The 25,034-nt window shown below is 42.2% G+C and overlaps 1 protein-coding gene across 1 annotated transcript in view; it reads right to left on the bottom strand.

The window, feature by feature from the left end:
* Window positions 1-25,034, bottom strand: part of EXOC4 (exocyst complex component 4) — a 345,430-nt gene that overhangs the window by 293,520 nt on the left and 26,876 nt on the right. Inside the window, exons 3-6 of the mRNA XM_083572619.1 lie at window positions 23,297-23,491; window positions 6,251-6,435; window positions 4,648-4,757; window positions 1,168-1,411 (exon numbers count right to left, since the gene is read on the bottom strand). Of these exons, the coding sequence (XP_083428745.1) occupies window positions 1,168-1,411; window positions 4,648-4,757; window positions 6,251-6,435; window positions 23,297-23,491 (734 nt within the window). The remainder of the gene's footprint in view (window positions 1-1,167; window positions 1,412-4,647; window positions 4,758-6,250; window positions 6,436-23,296; window positions 23,492-25,034) is intronic.

Here is a 25,034-nt window from a genome sequence, read left to right as displayed (position 1 = left end):
TTGTAAAAACACCCCAGTCATTTATAGTTAAGGTATTTTGTTTCATGAAACCCACCTCTTCTGAAATCTTATTTATAAACAAAAAAGTGTGGTGATGGACACAAGTGCATATGGCTTTTAAAGAGGATTAGACAAACCCGCGGAGGAGGAAAGGTCTATCTGCGGTCTACTACTCACAAAACCCCCAAGGAAACCTTCATGTTCACAGGCAGTATGCCACCAAAAGCTGGCTGCTTGCAGGGCAGAAACAGCAAAGGAGGATTAGTCTCTTCATGTCCTGCTTGAGGATGCTCAAAGGCACCTGACTGGTCATGATAGGGAGGAGAACGCTGCAGTGGAGCAGGTGCACTTTTGGCATGTTCCAAAAACTGTGTTCTTTATGCAGCCCATAATGACTCAATGAGCCTTCCAAGTCTGAGAACTGCCCCTCTGCATTGATACATGCTTTGGTGACAAGACAGACAGACAACAGAATCAACCCTTGAAAGTACCATCCTTGGTACCTAAAGAGGCATTTCTTGGAATAAACTGAGACAGCCACCATTTCAGGATCAACAGCTTCAGGCTACCCATTAACTCAGTCAGCCAGCTCCTCTTCTCTCACACTTACTGTATAGAAAGATCTCTCTGCAATATACTAGTTGCCTGTTCTTAAAAGGGGAAGGGAGAAACGGCAGACACTGAAACATTAACAGAAATTATACACATGACACAATGTGTGAAAAACAACTTGCATTACAGTATGTAATTAACTTAACTTGCATGTCATTTTCATGAACATGGCAGATACAGAACTATGATCAGTTGATGTGTTGCATTATTATTCAAAATATTCTTATTCTGCAATTGTTGTCTTTGAATGTGAAAAAGTAGCGAGTTGAAAAGATGAAATTTGACCTTTTTCCTTTCAATCACTTACTTTTTCAAATGTTTCTCTCACAATATTGAGAATTAATTACATTTTATTTTCAAGATAGCTAAGATAGCTTGAGGCAATGCTAAAGATATAGAATCTATATGCCCAGTCTACAACCATTTTTTATACAGGACATCATGAAATAATCAGCATAACCATCAATATTAAAATGAGTGGATGTGCAAAACTGGTGTGAATTAACACCAGGAATGCTCTTTATTTTGAAGCCTTCTTTAATGCAATGCTCTTACCTAGGCTGGTTTTCCTGGACTATGTTCTCTCCCCTCTGGTAGCCACTGTCTGCCACCTGAGTGGTAGATCTCTTGACGATTTGCTTCAGCTCCTGCTCCAGGCGATCTTGGATGGCCTTCACAGTCTCTGGAATCTTCCTCAGTTTGGCCAGGCCTTTGATGAGGATGCCCATAAAGATAGAGCTGTTCTCCTCAGGATCCATCTCTAAATCTTCCTTGATCTCTGTTAAGCTAATATCCCTCCCTGGAAAATATGGAGGTGGGGGAATTACTAAAGAGGTGGTTATTACATGCCCAGGGCGGTGGTGCATCTAGGTCTAGATCTCAGGACCAATGTCCAGGGCCCTGCAGCCCAGGCCAGCCCCTCACCCCATGACTACCCAGAAAGTAGAAACAGCAAAGTGGCCTGAGCCCAACATCTTTTCTTTTTCTCCTATAACATTATTTTATGGTTGGGGGGTATGTGCTCATTTTATTTTATTTAAAATACATATCCATTTCTGATAAATGGAGGATGGTGAGACAACTATTTCCTGGAAGGACTCCTATATCTTTTAACATCATCATTTTTAATTTGTATACTCTCTTTCTATCTTACAATACTCAAGGCGGTTTACAAGCTGAAGAAATGTGCATCTTATAACAATCTAAAGCAATACAAAAATGTGATAATAAAACATAACTTTAAAATACGCAACCTACATCAAAAAAGTAACATTCAACAATCATTAGAATAGTATTAAATAATAATAATAATAATAATAACATAAAAGTTAAACAGAAATCCACTCAACAATTACAATAAATAATTTCTAAACTATAATCAATAAAACAATGACAAGCCACAGTACATAAAATAATACAATACAAACTGAGAAGCAGAGACTAGAGGGTGGGGCAAGGCAGGTGGAAGGAGGCCTTGCCGGATGGAGTCTCTCCCCTCACAGATGCACAACAGTCAGAAATTAAACTGCCAAACTTTGTTGCCACTGCTGCATTTCCATGTTAGGAAAAGGGGCACCTATTCAAAACTTTTCTGCCACCTGATATTCCCTTGCCTCTTTCCCCATCCCACCTGGCAAAATTTACCAACCTAGACAGGTATGTAGGGCACACTAGGGGTTTAATGGCACTCCAGAATTTAGAAAAATCCTCTGGACCATGCATGCATATTCCTGCTTCAATACAAGTTGGTTCAGGGGAAAAAATAACAGTCTTCACTACTTCAAAGCATAAACAAAACAAACCTGAACCAAGAGGTGTTTACAAAGAATTTTAACACCCTAGGAATAGAAAGCATTGACCTCTGCAGATTAATCACCCTCTAACTAATGATTTCTCTAAGTCCTTTCCCAAGTCAATGATTCATCCCATAAAAACAAACTTTCTAATTTGATGTCAGACTAATCTGTATGATGCACCATTTGGGCAAGGCAGCATTAAACCACCCGAGTCCCATCCCACTGCCCAAATCACCACAAAGAATATATCAGCTAAGGAACACCCTCTTGGGTCTTGTTTTTTTATGGTCATGTGAGTGATCAAATTTTGCTACTATTTATCAGTGTATTTCACTAGCTGCCTGCTTTTTACGAGCAGGTAGTAAAATTTTATGCCACACTCTGCATAATTTATGCTTCTCTGCATTATGCCCTGCTTCTACTGCATCTTTTTATCTCAAAGGACGGAGGTTCATGGGGCCCCACTGGGCTACTTTGAGAGTTCGTGAAGCTCCACCTCCAGCAGAATTCCCATTGCTGAACTTTCCCTTTCACCAATTTGCATCGCTAATAAGCAACTAGGTAGGAGCACTGGAAAGACTCTCAATAATTTCTTGTCTTTTCCCACTTCTAAACAGTACTCTGCCCAATCATATGCAAGGACAATCTCTCAAAAAAATTGAATCATGGAATCAGCTCCATCATATTTACCTTACGCAAAATAGCAAAATGGAGAGGGAAATTCAGGGGGGGGACCCTAAATTTCGCACACACACAGATTGATGGGGTCAGAAGTGGTAGCGATCAAGAAATATATCTTAGGGCTGTGATTACTGTTGTTGTTATTAATTAAATTTGTATACCGCCCTTCATCTGAAGATCACAGGGTGGTCCAGAACATATAAATACAAACTGAGAAGACAAAAGGCATAATAAAACAAAAACAAACCAATATAAAGGGTTGTAGAATAATAATCACCCCAAAGCCTGGTTACAGAGAAACAATTTTGCCTGGCACCTAAAGATACATAATGCTGGGGAGAGCATTCCATAAACGAGCAGCCACCAAAGAAAAGGCCCATTCTCGTGTTGTTACCCTCCAAAATTCTTGTGGAGGAGGCACATTAAGAAGGGCCTCATATGATGAATGAAGGGTCTGGGTCGGTTCATATGGGGAGAGGCGGTCCTTGAGGTATTGGGGTCCTGAGCTGTTTAAGGCCTTATAGCTCAAAACCAGCACTTTGAACTGGAACTAGAAACTAATTGACAGCCAAGATCAGTGTAGGGCCAAGATCAGTAGGGCCAAGATCAGTGTAATATGCTCAAACCATCTTGCCCTGGTGGGCCATCTGGCTGCCAAATTCTGCACCTGCTGAAGTTTCTGAACCGTCTTCAGAGGCAGCCCTACATATAACACATTGCAGTAAACTATATAGAGAGATTATATGTAGCTCACTGAACATATCAAATCAATGTGAAGTGGCGAAGAAAAAAGGCAAAATCCATGCAAGGGATTATTAGGAAATTGATTGAAAATGAGCCAGCCAGTATCATCATGCCTTAAATAAACCTACAGTGCTATGCTATACAATGCTGAATCCACATCTGATATACTGGATACAGTGCTGCTCATCCCACTGGTTGGGGGGGGGAGTGTATTGTGGGGCTGGAAAAGGTGTAGAAAGGGACCAACAAATAATCGGGATGTGGCAGAGTTCTCCACTGTTATTTAGTTATTTGTTTATTAAATTTATATCACATCCTTCCTCCCAAAGCAGTCCAGTGTAGCAAAAAAGAAGAAGTGATAAAACAATAGCATCTTTACAACATCTCCAAAACAGATGCAAACTGGGAATACACACACACACTAGGCATGTTCTACTCAGAAATTATGAATTCCACAATTTAAACTAAGGTTCTGTTCATTTCTCCCTCTCCACTACTGGTTCTCCATCTCACACACCTCTTCCCCAAAAAAGGTTTTCTACAAACAACAGTGAGTTGGGGTTGTAGCATTTGCACCTAATATGTAGCTGCTCCTGTTATATGCCTGCACTGGGGACAGCCTTGGAAGCACAACTGGACATGACTGTAAGCAAACACATGAGATTAGAAAACTGCTGTCACAACCCCCTCAATCTCTGGGCCTGGTATTCACACTTCAACCATCTCCAAAATTTATCATTGTGGTTGGAGAAAACCACACACATACTTAACGAAAAAGGCATATGGAAACGTCTTTTATTATTTTGCCACTCACCACTGGAGCTTCCAGAAGTGCTGAACTGAGAGGAGTCAAGGTACTTGCGAGGAGTAGACAGGCTAGTCACATCGAGCAGAGGCACAGGAGAGGCATCCTTCACATGCAAACTGTAGCAGAGAAAAATGAAACTTGAAATAACTCCTGAAGTAGACATGGTCAACAAGTGGAGGTGCAAATGGGAAGACTACTGCTCTTCACAAAGCAGATCCTTCACCCATAGATGCTCCCCACTCATGGTGGAATCAAAAGTAAAAGTGCCCAATTCAGGTACAAAGCTCTATGACCAGAACTGGTCTTACCATCAGGTGACATGAAGCAGATATTGCAGGCACCAGAATCTACAGTGTCATTTTCCTGTCTCCCCTCTCAATCCCATGACCATTAAAATATGGGGGGGGGGGCTCTCACTTTGAAGCTTTCTTTCAGTGAAAATTGTCCAGTTCTGCATTGTCAATATTAACAAGGCTATCAACAGCTACTAGTCACAGTGGCTATTGTTCTACCTCCACGGTCAGAGGCATTATGCGTCTGAATACCAGTCGCTGGGAATTGCAGATTGGCAGAAAGCTACTGTGCTCATGACCAGTTTGTAGGCTTCTCACAGGCATCTGGCTGATCACTGTGAGAACAGGATGCTGGACTAGACAGCTGATCCAACAGGCTCGTCTTATGTTCTTAAAATCATAGGATAGATACTAAAAACAGTAAAGAGAAAGGCTCAGTGGCAGCTGGAGGAGGAGAGGACAGAGGGTGAAGGAAGAGCTGTGAGTGGAGAGAGGCCCACTTCCCTTCCTTTGGACCCTCTGGGAAACTCAGCAAACCTGCTGTACCTGGGTGAGCAGAGGATGCAGCTGAATGGAACACAGCTGTGGGGGAGCCTGAGGCAGTACCATCCACCTTGAGCCAGCCCATCAAAAGCAAGTCTAGAGTGAGAGACTAGGGTGATGTACACTGTTTCCAGGATCTCTTCTCACTGTGAGACTTTTGTGAGTGAGCTGAGAGTTTGATGGACCCTGGGTGAGAACCCAGAGACTGAGAGGGAGAGTGTGTCAGGAGGAAAATGAATTGATGTTGATTTATACATATATTAGTAACTTTGTATTAATGTGTATTTTTTTATATGTAACTGTATTTTTGTAATATTTTGTTTAAGCTGTCTGTTGTTTCTTCAGTTTTGTGTACACCGCTTAGATATATTCTTAGTATATTAAGAGGTATAGAAATTAAATAACCAGTCAATCATAAGGTCCCAGCTTCATTCCCTGACATCTCAAATAGAAGGATGAGAAAGTAAGTTTGCCCCAGACCCTGGAAGTCCTCTGCTGGTTTTCATAGACAGGACTAGGCTAGATGGACCAGTGTGTCAGTTTGGTATTAAGTCATCTTCAAATATCTTACAGCTTAAAATGGTCCTAGAGCACTTGGCCAGCCATAAAAATGCTTTTCTACATTGCCTCTTGAAAGCTGCAGCAAGCTCATGTTTCTCTCTGAGCAACTGAATATTTATTCAGATTTGACTTAGTCTAGACAGCTCTTTCCCAAACAACATCCTGCTCATCACAAGACCAAACCCCTCTCTACTGCATCAGAATGGACTAACCTTTTTGTCCATTTTTCTTTGTTCCGTTGTCCAACCCTATTGGTGGATTTAATGTAAAGATGGCGGTGCAGTTCATCTATTAGCACCAAGTGCATATTCATCTTCTTACTGTGAAGCTCCAGTCTCAGATCGCTAAGTCCCTCCACCTGAAGGAGGGGTCCCTCCAGGGAATCCACTGCTGAAACCTGTGAAGAGAATCCATGATATATTTTAACTACTACTCAGAATTCTCAGTACCCAGTGTTCCAAGCTTCTCCCTTGGTCAAATTATTAAGCCAGCATTAATGATTATATTGTAAAGAGAAGCAAGCAAAAATGCAGGACCCTGTCCCAAGGAGCAAGAAATGGATGTTCAAGTACAGGTACTTAGCCTTAATTTCAGTAAGCGGCAAGGAGTTCATGGGATAGGTGCACTTGGACAATATATTTATTTGCTTGTCATTGTAAGACAGGGTTGGGGAACCACCAGCCTGCAATATAATCTTGGACCCCCATGGGGTCCATGGGGGTCCAAGATGGCCCATAAGGCCATTTTCCCACTTGCCAATCAACTGTCATCACTGTGTGACACCAACTGATGGATGCAATTCTACAATGGCTAAGCCTGCCCCACCAAGAACTGGCACACAGCCAAAGTAACAGGACTTAACCTGGATTTCCTCCTCCAACTCAAAGCTATACTCAGACCTCAGAGTCTCTTCCTGGGATCCCATATCCTTATCCCCCAGCCCACTAGGACCCTCCCCAGGGTCTTCTACCTCCAGCTTCCCAATCTCCATCCTCTATTCCTCAATATCCAAGCACCATCTCCACAACACCTCCACAGGACTCATGACAGAGGGGTAAGACCTGCTCATAGGCCTGCAAAGAGGACTGATAAGCAGAGACGAATACATTGGTGAAGCAGACCCCTCCCCCTATCCCCATAGGTTAATTTTGAAAGACAGGCGTAACAGCCCACCTATCATTCATCTGACATCATCATGATATCAGATGATTGATAGATGGTTGGTCCTGTGTTGGGGAGGTAAAGATCAAGCCTGCCAGGACAAAAGGACCTTCCCCCAGTGTAGGCTTGCTCTTAACCTCTACACCAAGAGCAGCTACATGTGGCCTGCTAGATGTTCATGAATCACAACTCTTATTATCCTGACCACTGGCTGTGCTGGCTGCAGCTGATGGGAATGGCAGTCCAAGAGCACCTGTAGAGTCACAGGTTAGCCACTCCTGCCCTAGACATATTTTAGCCATTGCTGCATGGCAATCAAAGACATCAAGACGCAAAAGAGATTTGCACACCAACTACAATCTATAGGAATTTCTACACACACCTTGGAAGTAAACAGAAATCTCACTTCCGGGTCAGCGCCCGGAATTGGAGTTCCTCCAATCGGAGGAACGGGCTCCGTGGAAATTGGGTCTTCCCGCCGCGTGAAGGCGGGGGCCCGCTAGAAATCCCAGGCGGAGAAGCCTGGGAACGTGGGGTTCGGCAGAGCACCAAGAGCGCCTCCCCTACTCACAAGGAAACCCCTTTTCGGGGCTCCGGAGTGAAGTGGGGTGAGCAGCGCGGTGCTGCGAACCGATCGCTATTTCCATGGAGGGAAGCCGCGCAGCCATCACCGGAGAGCGCTGACTTTTTCCAGATGAGATTTGGACTCTAAATCAAGTACCCGTGAGTAAAAACGGAGAATTGGATCAAGAAACTTGTAAAATTTATGAATTAGGCACAAGTGGGAAGGTTTAAACAGGAAGTCCGCCTTCCGCTTTTTGTATATAGACTGAAGCAAAGACCTTGCAAACTAACAGCCTGGAAAACTACTTTAAAGTTGGAAATTTCCTGCATCTACAACTAATAAAACCCCCCTTGAAAGCAGGAGAAAAGAGGGGGGGAATTTGACTGTTTAATCCTGCAGGAGGAGAGTAAAGGAATTTAAGTTTCCATCGTCCCAAACCTGGGGACGGGGTGTCGGGACAGAAATTGTTTGAGACGTCCATTGATTGAAAGTGGAGTGCTTTGACAGATAGTATTAAAAAAGAGAAACAAATTAACTTCAACGCCACCTTCTGCATTTTTGTATTTTAAAGATACAAAGTATTTGAAAATCGAAAGGATTTGAAATCGAAAGTAATTTCCTTTGTTGGATACATTTTAAAAATGGATACAAAAAGAAACTGTGTCCCCTAGAGGGAGCCTGTCAGTTTGTTGTTGTAGTTCACAGCTGCAAGATTTGGATCGTGGGACCTGCCGTTTGACCTTGAACAGAAATGTGTTGGAAGGAAGGTTTAGTGTCTGCCCTTGGCATGCTGGAGCAGCTGCATGAAAAAATGAATTTGATGCATGAAAAATTGGACTTGATGAGCGCTGTGGCTAGCGAATATGATTTAATAGGGAATAAAGATAAAGAAGTTATACAGCGACCAACTCAAGAATCTGGTTTGACAAGGCAGGTCCAAGGGCAGATGAAGAAGGAAGAGGCAGTGATTCCCCCTCAAACAACACGAATGGAGAGATCCAAAGTCCGGCAGGAACAAAAGTTACTGATTGAACTTGGAGTGTGTTGGGAAGTGTTTGAAGTTAAGGAAGTTCTTAACTCTAGTGGGACTATGAAACAGGCGAACAACTATCTTTTGGATAAATGCTTTTTGGATTACAAAGATGACGACAGGGAGTGGGACTGGGGGGAAGGGACCAGACTGATGAAGGAAAATGGAAATTATTACTGGATGGAACCCTCCGGAGACCCACTCCCCAAGAAGCTAACAATAGACAAAGAAGTGCGCAAGCACAAACAAGGACAAGAAAATGTGCAGAGGGGGCCAAGAAGAGACTTAAGGGCCTCGGACATAAGAACACCAGATTGATGGACTGGATGTAATGGACAGAAAGGACTGACATGACCCGATACCAGGAAGAAGGGACGTTGGATAAAAACTAGAGATATCAAGGGAAATTCTTTTGTTAATTTTGGAATTAGTGTAACATTAATGAAATATTAGGGAACATGCTGGAAAGGAACCAAATTGGCTTTAGCAGAAAAGATTTAAGGAGATATGAATGAATATGATGTAAATTTTGAAATTTTAAGATTTTTAAGATAAGGTTAAAAATATTAAGGTAAATTGAATAACAGATTATATTAAAAGATGGAAAGGCAATGTTGAATTAATTGATAAGATAGATTGTGAAGATTAATCATCTAAATTAAAATTGAGAAACATGGGAAGAATTTGCTGAAATAACGAATTAAACTAGAATACAAAAAGGGAGGTGTGAGGAGGTTCAAGAAATAAGCAAATGGAAAGTTGTAAATTTGAGATTTGTATTTTTCTTTTTTCTTTTTTGGTTTTTTCTTTTTGTTTTTCTTTTTGTTGTATTTTTCTGATTTTCTTGTTTTGTTTTTGTTTTTGTATTGATGAAATTCTGAATAAATATCATTTTTTTTAAAAAAAGGAAGTAAACAGAAATCTCAAGCCCAGAGAAGGGCCAAACCAGTGACTACAATTACACTGCAAATGTACATTTGACACAATGTTTAAGGTGCCCTTCTATGAGACATGGTTTAATAAAACCAATGGCTGATAAATGCTCCAGCAATTCTGTTTAATTTTATCAGTTCATGATTCCCCTGCAGCACTGGAAATACTTCATCACGAAGCAATTAAAACAAAGGTGACCGGCAACAAAAAAGAAAATCGCGTTTTGCAGGAATTCAGTGCTGACATCTTAAGAACTGCAAGAGGTAAGCAGAGAGCATAAATAGCTTGAAGCAAATTAAACAATATTTCATTTAAAAATCCAAGGCATCGTTAGTATGAGAAATGGGCTTTGTTTTGACACACAGGTTTTAAGTTCACTGAGCATCAACGGTAAGACAATAATGGAGACAGATACCAAAACCTGAATTTGGAAGCATTTACCAAAACATAGACTGTAGTCTACAGACTCATTTCTTCTTTTTTAAAAGAACTGTCAAGTCTACCTCTAAGCTGTGACCTTCTTGACAAAAATTCTTGCTCGCTAATTTCAGAGGTGTTGGAGCTGGCTGTGATTACTCATTTGGAAAGGAAATATGAGAATCCGCACATGCTCAGAGACAATTCATTATTGTAACACAGATTCTGATTCAAGTCCTATTCAAACTAATTAATTGTAGCATCATCAAGGAGTTCAAAGATGCCAGAGGCTCTTTCATCCTATGAAGTCTGATCTACAAGGCCTTACTAAGGGTTCCAACGACATTAAGTCCAGCCTTCTGTTTGGCCACAGATACCAATGCAAATGAAGGATGCGGGTGGCACTGTGGGTTAAACCACAGACCCTAGGACTTGCCAATCAGAAGGTCTGCGGTTCGAATCCCCACGACGGGGTGAGCTCCCGTCACTCGGTCCCTGCTCCTGCCAACCTAGCAGATCAAAAGCACATCAAAGTGCAAGTAGATAAATAGGTACCGCTCCGGCGGGAAGGTAAACGGCGTTTCCGTGCCCTGCTCTGGTTCTCCAGAAGTGGCTTAGTCATGCTGGCCACATGACCCAGAAGCTGTACGCCGGCTCCCTCAGCCAATAAAGCAAGGTGAGTGTCGCAACCCCAGAGTCGGCCATGACTGGACCTAATGGTCAGGGGTCCCTTTACCTTTACCTTTACCTTACCAATGCAAAGCTTCCCCAGTCAGGATGGCCTTCTTGGACATTCTGGCTGGGAATGGGTTACTATAGTGCCTGAACTCTTTCTTAGTGGCCCTGATTTGGAGGATCAAAAAGAATATGGAAACGCAGAGTTTAAAAGGTAGGTGAGGCTCTTGTGGTCACCCTCAAAAGTGCTATTTAATACCAGCGCCCCATTTTTCACTTGCTTTTCCTGTTTTGAAAAGAATGACAATACACAAAGACAAACTATTATATCAACATAAAGCTCTTAGGCAAGCCTTGATAAAAAGCAAACAGAAGTGTCAATCATTTACTGTAGTATTAAAATAGGGTGGGGGAGACGCCAATGGAGCTTTAATTTTCTCCCTTTGGTGAAAAACGCAGCCATCTTTTTTCTTAAAAATTGCCTATGTGACACTTCATATTTGTTGAGACACATGCTGGGGAGTTATGGCCTTGGAAATGCCGCTTTTAAAGTGATTGAATTCTCGAGGTAAACAGTCAAGGTGCAATGTTACACAGGCTTAGAAGGCTTCTTAAGAATCAAAGCTACACTTCAGCAAACCCCATTTAAACATCTTTTCTTCCCCCAGCCACATATTTCATTCTTCATTACTGCCCATTACCAAGACACTTATGTTTAAAGCAAAACAATTCTCTTGAGAAAACATGGATAGCCAGAAAAGGAAGCCAAGCCCACTTCGGGAACTCAGATCATCACACTGAAGTGGAATAATTTAGATCCACTTTTAAATATAGCTGTTTTGGAGCTGCTATAATACCTCCACTCAACATTTCCACAAATGTCATAAGGTATAAAATGGCCTCGTAACCCTGTTCTTCCCAATTATCACATGATGAAGGCATGGGTACTTGTGTTTATTTATGGGTTTATCAAAATTAAAAAATCAGCTCAACATGCCACTTTGGGTACTGATTCCCCCAGGGTCCAGTGCAACATATCCAACTGGTCTGCGGCCTTGTGAAGTTGTTCCTAAATATCTTGAAAGATTTTATCTGGATCCTATCCTGAGAACATAGACAAAGGATTCACATGCTCATCCCGTTTACCCTTCTCAGCAGGTGTCCATATTAGAATAGCACTTCAAAGTTCACAGATGGGCACCAGGAATTAACATTATAGGAGCTTCTATCAGAACTGACCTTTGGGCAATCAAGAGTGGCTCTGATAGCAGAATGGAGCATAATCTTCCATTACTGTCAGTGCATACACTTTAATTGCCTCTCCCCAGTGCAAAATCATTTGGCATATGTATTCAGTTACATGCCCACTTGTAATGGTGTAGGGATAACAAATGCAGCAGATTCTTGACCAAAGAATAATGTCCTGGACACAAGCATTTCCCCCTTCGCACAGAATGGCAAGTGTTAAGAGCCAGTTGGCTGAGAGTAATCTGCTGTGCAAACATGGAGACACATTGGCCAAATTCCATCAAGACTGCTCTCAGGATACCCCATTCTTGTACCCAGAGTACCAAATTGTTCTATTCATCCTGTGAATTAGTTGAGACACAGGATGTTCCGGAGCAGTGAAGCCATGCATCAGCTGTCAAGGGAATGCTTCTGTTTGGCAGTAGCCCAGCTGTTTCACTGAATGTCTGGACATTTTGCTTAACTAGTCACTGAGTTAGAAGTCTACAGAATGCTGAGTTTCCATTTCTTGAACTTCACCTTCCCAATCTCAAGATAAGACACTTTCAGTCCTGGAAGGAAGTATAAGGATTAGCAACAAGAGCATGTGTCATTGTCGTCCCCACACCATTTTAGGAAGTGTTTGCTGCTGCTGCTGCTGCATATACCAAAAACCAAGGGCACAATGTCATCAGGAAAGATTGACATTTGCCTTCCCCAGCCTGATGCCCTTCAGTTGTTTGGGACTACAACTGGGTTTTTGGGGGTTGTAGCCCAAAACATTTGGAGGGCGCTGGGTTGGGGAAGGCCATCATTTGCCATGAAGGCAAGGTGCAGAGAATCCAAGGAAAAAAGATATGAACAGTATTCAGAGTGCATCAAGAGATCAGTTGGATATGGGAGATAAGCAAATGGAATGGTGCATAAACCAGGATGGATAGAAGGGAGCAGGAGCAGGTGGGAAGGCAGGAAAGGTCCAGTAGAGAAAAAGAACCCTTAAGTGCAGTAGAACCTGTTGCTTAGGCAACAGATAAGCAAACACAATTCAATTATTTTGAAAGGTACTAACCACCACATTGCTACAGTTGGTCAACAAGAAATCACTTTTACTTTGGAGATCCAATGAACAAGCGTGGATAAGATTCTATATTAGGTGGGAAGATAGAGGGTGGGTTTTTCTGTGAAGTGGAAAAAGTAGTGCAGTTAAGACAGAAGACTGCTAAGATTTCCAGTTCCCAACTGACAGGTACTAAGAACCTTACAGACCACATTCAGATTACTGTTTCTGCTGGACAGCTTCAGAGATGTCATATATCCCCACTCCAGAAGAAGGGAAAGAAGAGGTAGAATATTTCCCACAGATCAAAATCTAAAGGAAGACAGTCTTCCTAACAATCCTCCTCTCCTGAAAATCCAGAACCATTGCAAGAGTGAATGTTAAAAGGACCTTACAGATATGCAGAACTTAAGCAAAAACTACTTTCCACAATTCAACGAAGGAGTCTTTGTTTTGGGTACAATATAGTAATATTAAATGGAGTCAAGGTCATTATTTTTTCCAGTGTTTTCGAAGTGAATAATCCCAATGCCACAAGTGCATCCCACAGGGCAAGTATTTTTACTGAGAGATATCAAAGTAACACACGCTACTGAACAAGTAATACTACTTTGCTCCAGAACACGTCAGTTGAAACATTCATGAAGGCTAGGAAGAACTAACAAGATCCTCATCACTTTTGGCAGCAGGCCAGACCTAAAACTGCGATTTGACTGAGCCAATGCAGCTCTAGCAAAAATATTACTTTATCATTATGTTTGCTTGCATGGGCATAATACATTATGGATCAGCCACTGGAGTTCTTAGGATCAAATACAGCTGTCTTCCCCAAGTTGCCAATATAGAAGCAGAAGGTGTAGAATAAATTGTGCAGAATAAATTGTGGATGAAAACATTGTGGCTGTGCTCACAGGTCCCTTTCACACACTCTTTGAAGTAGTTCCCCTGCAAAACTAGTTGCTGCTCAGGAGACCATCAGCATCCTGAGAAGTGGAAACAGGGTATATGCTCTTAGTACATATAAAACATTCATAAATAATAAACTCATCTTAAGAGGTTGTAGAAATGAAGTAAACACATACTTCAGCAGTTGACTATAAGAGCTCTGGCTTTTCCAAATTGAAGTAAGATTATCCTAGCCATTGGCTTAATTGCTCGTGTGTCATACCATTTTCGTGAACTGTGCAGAAGCTTAACAAGTGAGCATGCAAGGCAATTGGACAGGAATGCGGTGAGAATGCACCAACAGTGAGAATGGTTTACGCAGAGAAGAGCAGCTATAAGGGAATTTTGTAACTATAGCATGAAGTTGAGAGGGGGAAAGTGGGAAGGAAGAATAGCCGAAAAGTCACTGCACACAAAAATATATATCTGGAAATGTGCTAAACTTTAGGAATTTCTTCATTACCATAAGAGTAGATCAGCACTGGAAGAAAACATAATGCCTCATTAAGGTGATGAGGTAATGGAATATTTGCTCATCTAATGATAAATTCTTCCTTACTGTAAGAAGAGATTAAAACCAGGCGTTTTCACAAGAAACTATCTGCAGTGCATTGGGGTGGGGTGACCCTGTTTTATGGCAGGGGGCTGGAATAGATGACCCACAGAATCCTCCTTCCAACTGCGATTCTATACATGTTTTTAATCCAACTCTTACTATTTCTCCTGGTCCCTCTGGGGGTTATAAAAACTGTGCAACTTTACATTTAGAAATGCAATCTAGTTTCTCTGGCAGAATTTTGTACTTTGTTGCTCCATTATCCCCAAGATCATGAGCATTTCCTGTTCCTTTCTAACAGTTTCATTAGTTTACTAGGGACTGAATTATAAGCCCATAAATCAGAGCTTGAGAAGCAATCAAAATAATATCAGAGTTCTAGAAAATGTTCTTTTTCGGCTGCACTCTAGGAGAAATTGAAGTAGTTACAAATGTGAAGATGTCTCATAACAGAAGCCTTAACAAATTAACCTCATAATAAAATCTCTCAGAAGTCCCTGTGGCAGAAGGTGGCTTTTCATTAAAAAAAATTCTTATGGATGATGCTGGCTAGCAATCTGACATCTTCCAGCTCAACTAAAATGCAAGACATCAGCAGTGATGAACCATCCAGTCTGTTAGGAAAGCTTCAGTGCTATGATAGCCAATCCTCTCCAGCATCTGAAATACAAAAACAGCCAAAGGAAGCTAGCTTCTGAACGATCCACATTTAGAAAACATTGCACAACGTTTTTTCATATTGGTCTGAAGAATACCTGCGGCACAATCCTAAGGTAAGATCCCCTGAGATGAGGTTTAGGATCCAGCGGATCTCCACCTGAATCAGGAGCACCCCGGCTGTGCTATGCCAGAGCAAGCCCCCCCCACCCCAAAGCACCATTCTAGGTCTGTGGCATGGTGTGACGAGAGAGGGGCTTTTGCTATATCCAAAGTTCTGCCTTTGGTATGACCAGCCTCTTCATTTAAAGGGGCCCAGGCCACTTTAGCAGTTGTCAGCTGACAGAGCAAGGGAGATCATGATTCCACTAGAACTTCTGGGGTGGAGACCTCTGAGTCAGAGGGGAGTAATGCAAAGTCCTCAAGCTGGAGAGATACTAACACCATGGACTCCTCTTCTGGTTGGTTATGTATTCCTGTGGCTGCCCTGGAAGAAATTCCTTCTCCCACTTCATATGTCTAGCTTCAACCCTTGAAGAAAGGAAGCCTGGCCCGAGGGTCGTAACATCACAACTTTGTTTTCTGCCCCTCTCTCCATGGTGGCTTCTGCTGGAGGGTAGGTGAGCAGGAAACAGAGTACTGACACCTGTTTTCCTTATAAAACCTCACAGGAAGAACTAGATGCAAGATTGCTGCTGGGGGGAGTAGTTCTGTGACAAGTTAATTAATCTTGATCTTGTCCCAGACCCTAATAACACCTGCCTTTGAACGCCAAGACACCTCCACCAAACCCAGCACACTTTATGGAGAGACTGAATGCCCTCACCATAAAAAATGAGGATGCTAGCTATTGCTCCTCCACCACCTTCATTACCGCCCATTTTTATTTAATAAACCTCCATCAGCTTAAATGAATGGTTGTTATTAGTTGAGCTAACAGCCAAATGATAATGCTCCAGAGAGATATCAGTGCTTGTTGATGCATTAACGAAAAGAGGAGAGGGGCCGAGGTCAAGCACGTGTCAATGCAAATGAGGCAATGGGAGGCACTAATGGTTTAATGCAACAAAATGCCTCAGATAATGGAATTTACAAGATTAAAAGGAAAGAGATGAAGTTATTGATAAGTATATTAAAGGAAGAAAAGGCGATAAGATGTTACAAAGGGAAAGAAATCCTCTCTCTGCTTGTGCGCTCCTGCTTTCAAAATATCTTTACATCTCGATGATGAAATTAACAAAACAAAACTTGAACAGGATCAGAAAATGGGATTAGAAGCAATAATGAAAAATCTGGCTGAGTATAATGCTGAGCACTTTCAAGATATACATGCTCATAAAGTGTTGCTTGCTGTTCGTTATTTGAACATTTAGAGTGTCTCATTAAGAACTATCCCCATTCAGCATATGGGGAAAACTGAGGAAACCTATGTAAAGAGGCGCTTGCATTAAAACAGCAGCAGAGGCAGAGGAGTTAAAGGTCCACTCCCAGGTTATTATTTCAACTACATATATCTCTCACACTGTGCTTGTTAAGATCCGTTACAATCTCTTTTCAAACAGCTAAAAGAAATGCCACTTGCATATTATTTTCATTGCAGGAAGGTGGGAGATGGCAGTGGCTATGTCCTATATATTTAAGCACACAGCAGCACACAATAAGAAACCGTGCTGATTGCTTAGTTAAACAGGGTTCATCTCATGTTGCACCTTGTCATTGGGAGGTTTGGAATGTGTTGTTTAGTCGTTTAGTCGTGTCCGACTCTTTGTGACCCCCTGGACCAGAGCACGCCAGGTACTCCTGTCTTCCACTGCCTCCCGCAGTTTGGTCAAACTCATGCTGGTAGCTTCAAGAACACTGTCCAACCATCTCGTCCTCTGTTGTCCCCTTCTCCTTGTGCCCTCCATCTTTCCCAACATCAGGGTCTTTTCCAGGGAGTCTTCTCTTCTCATGAGGTGGCCAAAGTATTGGAGCCTCAGCTTCACAATCTGTCCTTCCAGTGAGCACTCAGGGCTGATTTCCTTAAGAATGGATAGGTTTGATCTTCTTGCAGTCCATGGGACTCTCAAGAGTCTCCTCCAGCACCATAATTCAAAAGCATCAATTCTCCGGCGATCAGCCTTCTTTATGGTCCAGCTCTCACTTCCATACATCACTACTGGGAAAACCATGGCTTTAACTATACGGACCTTTGTTGGCAAGGTGATGTCTCTGCTTTTTAAGATGCTGGAATGTGAGGAGAGGGCTATCGTTGGAAGTTGGTGGGAGTAGGAGATGCTGGAGAAAACCAGCAGTCAGAAAACAGGAGGGGAGTACAGACCAGATGGGGGTCTCTATGCACCAGGGAGGGGAGCAGTGAATATACACCTTGTCTCCCCACATGTGTGCGCCCACGGCAGCCAATAAGGGCCCTTGAGGGTAACAAGGTACTATCATCCCGCTCCAATCACTATGGCCAGAACAACCAACACATTCAACAAGGGAGGGGCCTAGCACCCATTCCCCACTTCAGTGTCAAGAGACACAATTCACAGCTCATGGAGGGAAGGAATGGCTGGCCTGAGCCTTACTGCTCCACGGCATCCTTCTAACAGTGGCAGCAAGGGAGGCTTCCCTCCCAGCAAACCCAGGTGACTTGAGGAGCCAATAGGGGCCCCACTAGTCTTATCTAAAGAAAGTATTAGGCTTGGCTCAACTGTCAGAGCAGCTCTTCTGTGTTGACTTGCCCTCTTGTCTGACTGCACTAGAACCTGACCACCAGGCCATCTTAGATCATGTCAACTGATTCTGGACTGACTTTCCTCTGACTGCTCCTGAACCTGAACTGCCTGAACACATTTGTCTCTGACCCCACCAGGCCCAAACAATCTTTTGCCATTAAGAATGGATGAAAGCTCCTGGACAATCCAGCCGCTTTCCAATTTCTTTTTCACAGCACCGAGCAAATAGACTCTGCTTGACCCAAACTGGTAGAAATATCTCACAGCTTAATAAGGTAGGCTCTGAAGCCAAGGTTCAGATATAGCAACAAAAAGGTGCAGTGGGAAAATCTGCCATGCTTCAGGGCCTGCCGTGGCAGCACAACAATAGGAAATGAGCTAATTTGACTGCAAACAAGGCTCCCGTTCTGAACAAATTATCTTTGGCTGAACACATTCCAATCGAACGCAATAGAAAACTGATGGCTCCACCTGTTCAGTTCTGAGAACAGAACAGAAGGTGGCAGCAATGCAGGCTTTGGTCCAAGAAGCAAACATCTAACTCAGGGGGGAACTCTGAATGCTATTATTCACCTTCAGATGCAGAAATAAAGAGCTATGTGCTGTTTGTACAGATGCAAAAAAAGCCACAACAATGACAGTCAACACAGGAAGGCTGAGGAACCAGCCAGAATCATTCAGAAACCAAATGCAGCAGTGATTATTTGCCCCTCTTCAATGAAAGCAGCAGAATTATGAAAAATATGTGATGGCTTGCTTAGTTTTTACAGTTCATCAAATCTAGCTTCTCTTGGGCAAATGTAGCACCAAATATTTTATTTTTATATATAGTCATAGCCCTGATTACATTAGCAACTCCACACAAGATTCAGACCCTTTAATCACCTTGGCTGCTCTTGGAATCCTTTCAGATCAGTAATTATCATTCTCCAACTATGCTGCACAAAACAGGATTTCAAAGAAAATATCCAGATTGAAGGGAGTAGTATGAAAGCCTCCTAAGTTCTGGAGCCAGCTCACCTAGATGTCCCTACTCTGATCCACCCAGTTATGGAGACTTTATATACATGGTGGTACAGGATAACTTTTGTGTTTAACACATCATACAACCATGCTATCTATCCCCCTCCCCAATTTTGCAAAATATAGATTATGCACATTGGTTATATGCATACAGAGAAATACATTGCTATGCACACAATGGGCAGGGCATATGCACGAGCATGACACATTTCCCTGTATATCTGGGGGAGCAAACATGGTGCTCTCTGGATATTGTTGGGACTACAAATCCTTACCATTGGTCATGCTGCTGGGGCTGCTGGGAATTGGAGTCCAACAACATCTAGAGGGCACTACGTTTACTACCCTTGCTGTACATTGGTACCTCAGGTTACAGACGCTTCAGGTTACAGACTCCGCTAACCCAGAAATAGTACCTCGGCTTAAGAACTTTGCTTCAGGATGAGAACAGAAATTGTGTGGCGGCAGTGGGAGGCCCCATTAGCTAAAGTGGTATCTCAGGTTAAGAACAGTTTCAGGTTAAGAACGGACCTCCAGAACGAATTAAGTTCTCAACCCGAGGTACCACTGTACTTCATTATGCATCCTGACTATGGATTGAAGATGTTGGGTGAGAAACTGGCTTGGAAACAAATCACTCCTATTGATGCAACTGGAAAAAAGATTGGGTTTTCATCCAAAGCATCACACTGTTGATTCATATTCCATCTGTTATTCCCCTAGAGCTCCCAAACCCATTTCAGAAGCACTACTTCCTACTCAGTAATCCCTCTCCTCCACCCCCAGCTGCCTTTATGTTTTCTTCTCTTCCAAGTCCGCTGAGAGTCATGCCCTGAGCAAGTATTCTTTTTTGTTCTTGCTTCCCTGCGGCAAAATACAGCACAAAAAGCCCAACACAATCCCTGGAATGCGACAGGCCCCTGTCAATGCATCCTAGGCCACAGGGTGTTACAGGGAGGAAATGCACTACGGATAAGTCGTTATAGACACAACAGCCCAAGATGATTCATGCAAGCAATATGCAGAAGAATGCACACTCACACATGAACATTGGGTGCAAACAGAGAGTAGGGCACACAAAATAAGTAAGGAGGTGGGAATAGGCTGGTCTAGCTAATTCCAGCCTCCCCATTCACATGCAACTCACCAGGAACCTAACTTAATAATTTCTGCTCCTCCTTGAGGTAATAAAAGATGGAGTCCCTGTCCCCGCATGCCAGCATAAACATGACGTTTCATAGTTAGCAAGTTTGTCTTTTCAGGATTTATTTTCCAGCCTAACTACAGGACATTCAAAATTCCAAAATTATTTTTGCTGGGTCCATTCATTTATAAATGTATAGAACTGTACCCAGATAATCTGCAAAGATCACCCCAATAAGTTTTAAGCTGGCATCACAAGCCAGCAGCAAACGCATATTTTTCTTCATCTAGCTTCATATAAACACCAGCCGTCACCAAAATACCTTTGCTGCTATGCTCCTGCTTCTGGGAAAAGCTTGCCTTTCTTACATTAATAAGTCTTTCCAGAATTAATCATTGTACATTAGAACCAGCTGGAGTGTTTTGAGTGATAATGAAACCTGTAACAAGCCATCTTCAGACGTCTTTGCCAAACAATAAGGGAATTAAAATTTCAATTTAAATGCAGAGGTTGGAAACACGCTTCAGTGGCAAAATTACTTCAATTAATGTGAGTGGAATACAAAGAACAGACTGCAGAAATGTGATGCAGCAACCAGAAATTATGCCATTAATGCGCTTGCATCAAGCCCACACAATGACTGCAAAGGTCTAATTTAGACTGCACATATCACAGAGCTACAGGCAACAATATTTATCAGCTCTCCCATTTCAACACATGAGATATCAGTGTCTTTGTTGGATCATTTTAGGGTTTTGATAAGCCAACAGCTGTTTACCTTGAGGACGAAGGACAAGAAACATTATGCATCCCTGACAGTTTAATAATTATTTTATACACCACTCAGATCATACAATGAAAGAGAATGGAACTACCCAACAGCTAGAGCACAATTACTGCATCTTTCTAATGTAGAGACAGAGGTAGGCTAAAGAAGGCTGACGCCAAGGAGCTCCACTCTAGAGGCATTTAACACACTGATGCAGCAAAAATTATCTGTGCTATCAGAAAAAAGGGGTTGCAAGCCTACACTGCTGAGTCAGTAGAGAGGAAGAGCATTTCCACAAATCAGAGAAGTCAGTCCACTATAGCACCAAGAGATAAACCAGTCTGAAGTCTGCCTCACTTCTCATAGAATCATAGAATTGTGGAATTGGAAGGGAACACAAGGGCCATCTAGTCCAACCCCCTGCAATTCAGTTGTCTTTTGCCCCACGTGGAATTTGAATCCATGACCCTGAGATTAAGAGCCTTATGCTCTACTGACTGAACTATTTATTTTTTTAATTTCATAAAATTTATTCACCACCTGATTATAAAAATCCTTGAAGGAGTTTACCAAAAGATAAAACAATAAACTTGAGGGGGAGGAATCACAACTGTACTTTAAAACATACAAAAGTTAACATACTAAAAACTACCTCAACTTTCTAAGCATCTGGGTAGGCTTGTCTAATCAATGTTTTTTAGCAGGTGCCAAAAAGAGTACAGTGAATACGCCTGCTTGATCTGAATAGGCAGGGAGTTCCAAAGTGTAACTAAACAATTGGGTTCTTACAAATGCTGTTATTATGTGGCACATGTAGCAGTGCCAATTATGCAGAACAAGTGGGCACATGTCCGGTAAGGCGATATATAGCTACGAAATGCATAATAGTTAATGACTGTGGACTAAGACCAGGACTTGAACGTGGAAGATCTGCATTCCACCTAAGCAGTCTCACTGTGAGATGCAACACAACATCTTAATAGCTTCATAGTTGAAGGGAAACAGCAACATTTGGAAAGGAACTTTGGAAATTAAAAGTGTTATTTAATAAGGAGTAAACCGAAGATGTCAATTGTTGACTGGTCACAAGTAACACCTCAGGGCCATCTAACATATTACACAGGTTTGCCATCAAGGGTACCCTCAGCAAAGACTTCAGCCAGTCACTGTTCACTGGTCAGTGTACTATGATCAAATGTCTCCAAATCTGTGTCAGTTGCAGTCACATATTGCATTATTAGCTGCACATTTTTTAAAGTATTTCCAAAATGAAATGGCTGGAATGACCCTCAAAACTGTTTTTTAAGGAGAACCCAAAATTAAATAATTTATCTGATGCTTTCCAATATGTCAAAAGCTGACCGTGCTATTGCTGCTCTCTATCAGGAAGCTGGGAGTTCTTCAGCCATAATTTTGAACAGACATGTGCAACTTAAATTCACATAACAGCAGTGATAGATGATCTTTAATAAGGCACTGACACATATGGGATAAGCAGAGGTTTAATTCTTTGAGCATCATATTCTTTCGAATGCTTTGAAAACAAAATTAGGAGGACAGGGCAAGTTAATTTAGCAGAGGAAGGGAGCATCATGCAAGGAGAAAACAGGAGATGTGAACACAGAGGGGCAAATTGAGTAAAAAGGGGAGCAAAAATTTGTGCACTCAAATTACTACTTTTCCCCTTTTCACAAGGATACCTGCAGCACTTAGGAACTGGATCATCAATAAAAGGTTTACTCCTCAATGGCCCATGGAAAGCACCAGATTTCTGATCAACCACAACAATCTAGTTTTCTACAATAACACTAGACTTCTTCCATACTCATTAAGGATATCACTGAGGGAACATAATTACAGAAAGCCTGTTGCCTAAATATATACTGAGTTAAAGGCAAATACTGCTCAAATGAGGATCTTGGGACAAACAAGGAAAGCAATAGGTGGGACAATGCAGGGACAATGCAGATGTGATCACTGCAACTGCAGAAGAAGAGTCATTCTGAAATTACAATTATGGGAAAGTGAGAGGTAACAAAATGGAAGAGTCTGTAATAGTCTATTAGAGTGACACCTGGAATATGGACACGAGTGAGACAGAAATTTTTAAAGCAGAAACAGCAGCCAAGGGCTGAGAAGGAATGAATCAAGGTTAAGGACACAGGGTCAAAGTCAGCAGAGTTTTCAAAGCAACCAAAGAGGTTAATAGACTGAAGATAAAAAAAAAGGAGTGAGTGACAGAAGAGGGCAAATGAGACAGGCAGAGAGAACAATACAGTAGGTGAGTAAATGGCAGATCTAATTACTCAGACCCAGATAGCAAATCTAGCAGACACTTATCGGACAGCTGTCCGTCAAGCACCAGCTATCACCTCTTACCAGCATATCCGTGGCCGTGAGGTAGTGCTTGCTAGCCATGCACTGCTGCAGCTTCTGGGGCACTTGCTTGATGTTCTCAATCTCATCCAGCAAATTCAAGACGTGCTTGTGCTCAATGCCTTCAATCCACAACTTGCGCAGCTCATCCCGCTTGCAGTGCAGAAGCATCTTGCAGGAAAGCAAATTCTCCTTGACCTGGAAAAAATACACCACAGCAGCTCAAGTGAATCAACAGACTTCTGGTTAGAGCAAGCCTGCCCATGTCAAATCATAGTACTAACATATACGTTAATAGAGATTTTGGTTCTATGATCCAGCCCTTATATAGCCCTAAAGGAACCACCATGTGCACAAGAGGGAGGTATGAGCAGGCTTGGGGGGACCCCAAAGTTTGCAAAGGTACAAAAAGGTATTGGGGGGCTCTCAAGCAGGGGGGAGATCCTCCAAAACATCCTTGTAACTGAGCATGCCCATTGGTCATGGAATACTGACTGAGTTTGTGGTCCACGCTACAGAAAACCAAGAGGGAGGGTGAATGAAATGGAATATCCTGGAAAGAGTTCAAGCTAGCCGTGAGCACTCCACATTATAACATGATTTTTCAGGCCCCACATGTAAAGTATATGAAGGCCCTCAAGGTTGACTTGCCACTACAAATTAGAATTATCTACGCATCATCCTCCACACTCCAGACCATGATATGCTGCAACCTAGACTAACATGGAAACACACCCACACCCCTGATACTTTTTTCAAATCTACAGCCTGCCGTTCCAAGAAGGTTCAGGGTAGGTAGCAACGGATTAAAAACTGCCAGCGATTATGGATTAGGTGAGAAAGGTGAAACCAATGGTTGGCTTAGTTGCCCTTACGTCAGAGAGACGGGGCAGCCTTTTGTTATCATTGCCCAAGTTCCTCCAGTCCTAGACAGGCAGAACAGGCAAAGTCCAGATGAAATGGGGTGTTGAAGCAGCGGGAGTCTAGGAAAACAGAAGCTCAGAGTGACCTGAGAAGGCAGTAGACCAAGGACCAAGGAAGTTTTAAGAAATGATGGGTAGGAATTTAGCTAGATAGTTCTTCAGAAAAATGGAGGTGGCTTCCATTTCGAAAAACAAAGTTACCGAACCCTCTAAAAGGTCAGAGGAAGGTTTCGAAGAAGGAGAGAAAGAAAACAAAATAAGAAAAGAGTAGAGATGCAGAAGTGATGAACTACACATCAATTTATAGCCTGAGGCTGCAAGCTTCTGGTCATAATTGAATTACGAAAACCAGAATGAAACAGTTAAAAAAACATTATGCTAAAACTCTCAACCTTAGATGCAGATCTCTCAACCCTTCTCCCTAAAGCCAGTCTGCACAGAAAGATTTATGATACATTCTTGCTTATGCTTTAGCAAATTTTCATTGGAAGGATTTAAAACACACATACAGTAAACACCAGACATCTCTCTGCAAATTCCTGCTCTCCAAACACAGATACAGACAACTGACTTCTGGAAGCAGCAGCTATACATTGGTATATCCCCAACATGGTACAAAAACTTTTTCTTACAAACAGCAGTGAACAGCAAAGATGGTTGGTTGTGTATGTGCTGCTTAAGAACAGAAGCAGAGTTCTTATAAATTAATTAAGTAGCAGTAACACAACGTACATAGCTCAGTAAGAATTAGTACTAAGCCCAGCTGAAAGCAATGGAATTGATTTCCCTAACTTTTGTTGGATTATGTCCAATTCCTT

Source organism: Podarcis filfolensis, assembly GCF_964270895.1.
Source record: "Podarcis filfolensis genome assembly, chromosome: 10".
Classification (NCBI taxonomy): Eukaryota; Metazoa; Chordata; class Lepidosauria; order Squamata; family Lacertidae; genus Podarcis; species Podarcis filfolensis.
This window is presented reverse-complemented; position numbering and strand designations above follow the sequence as displayed.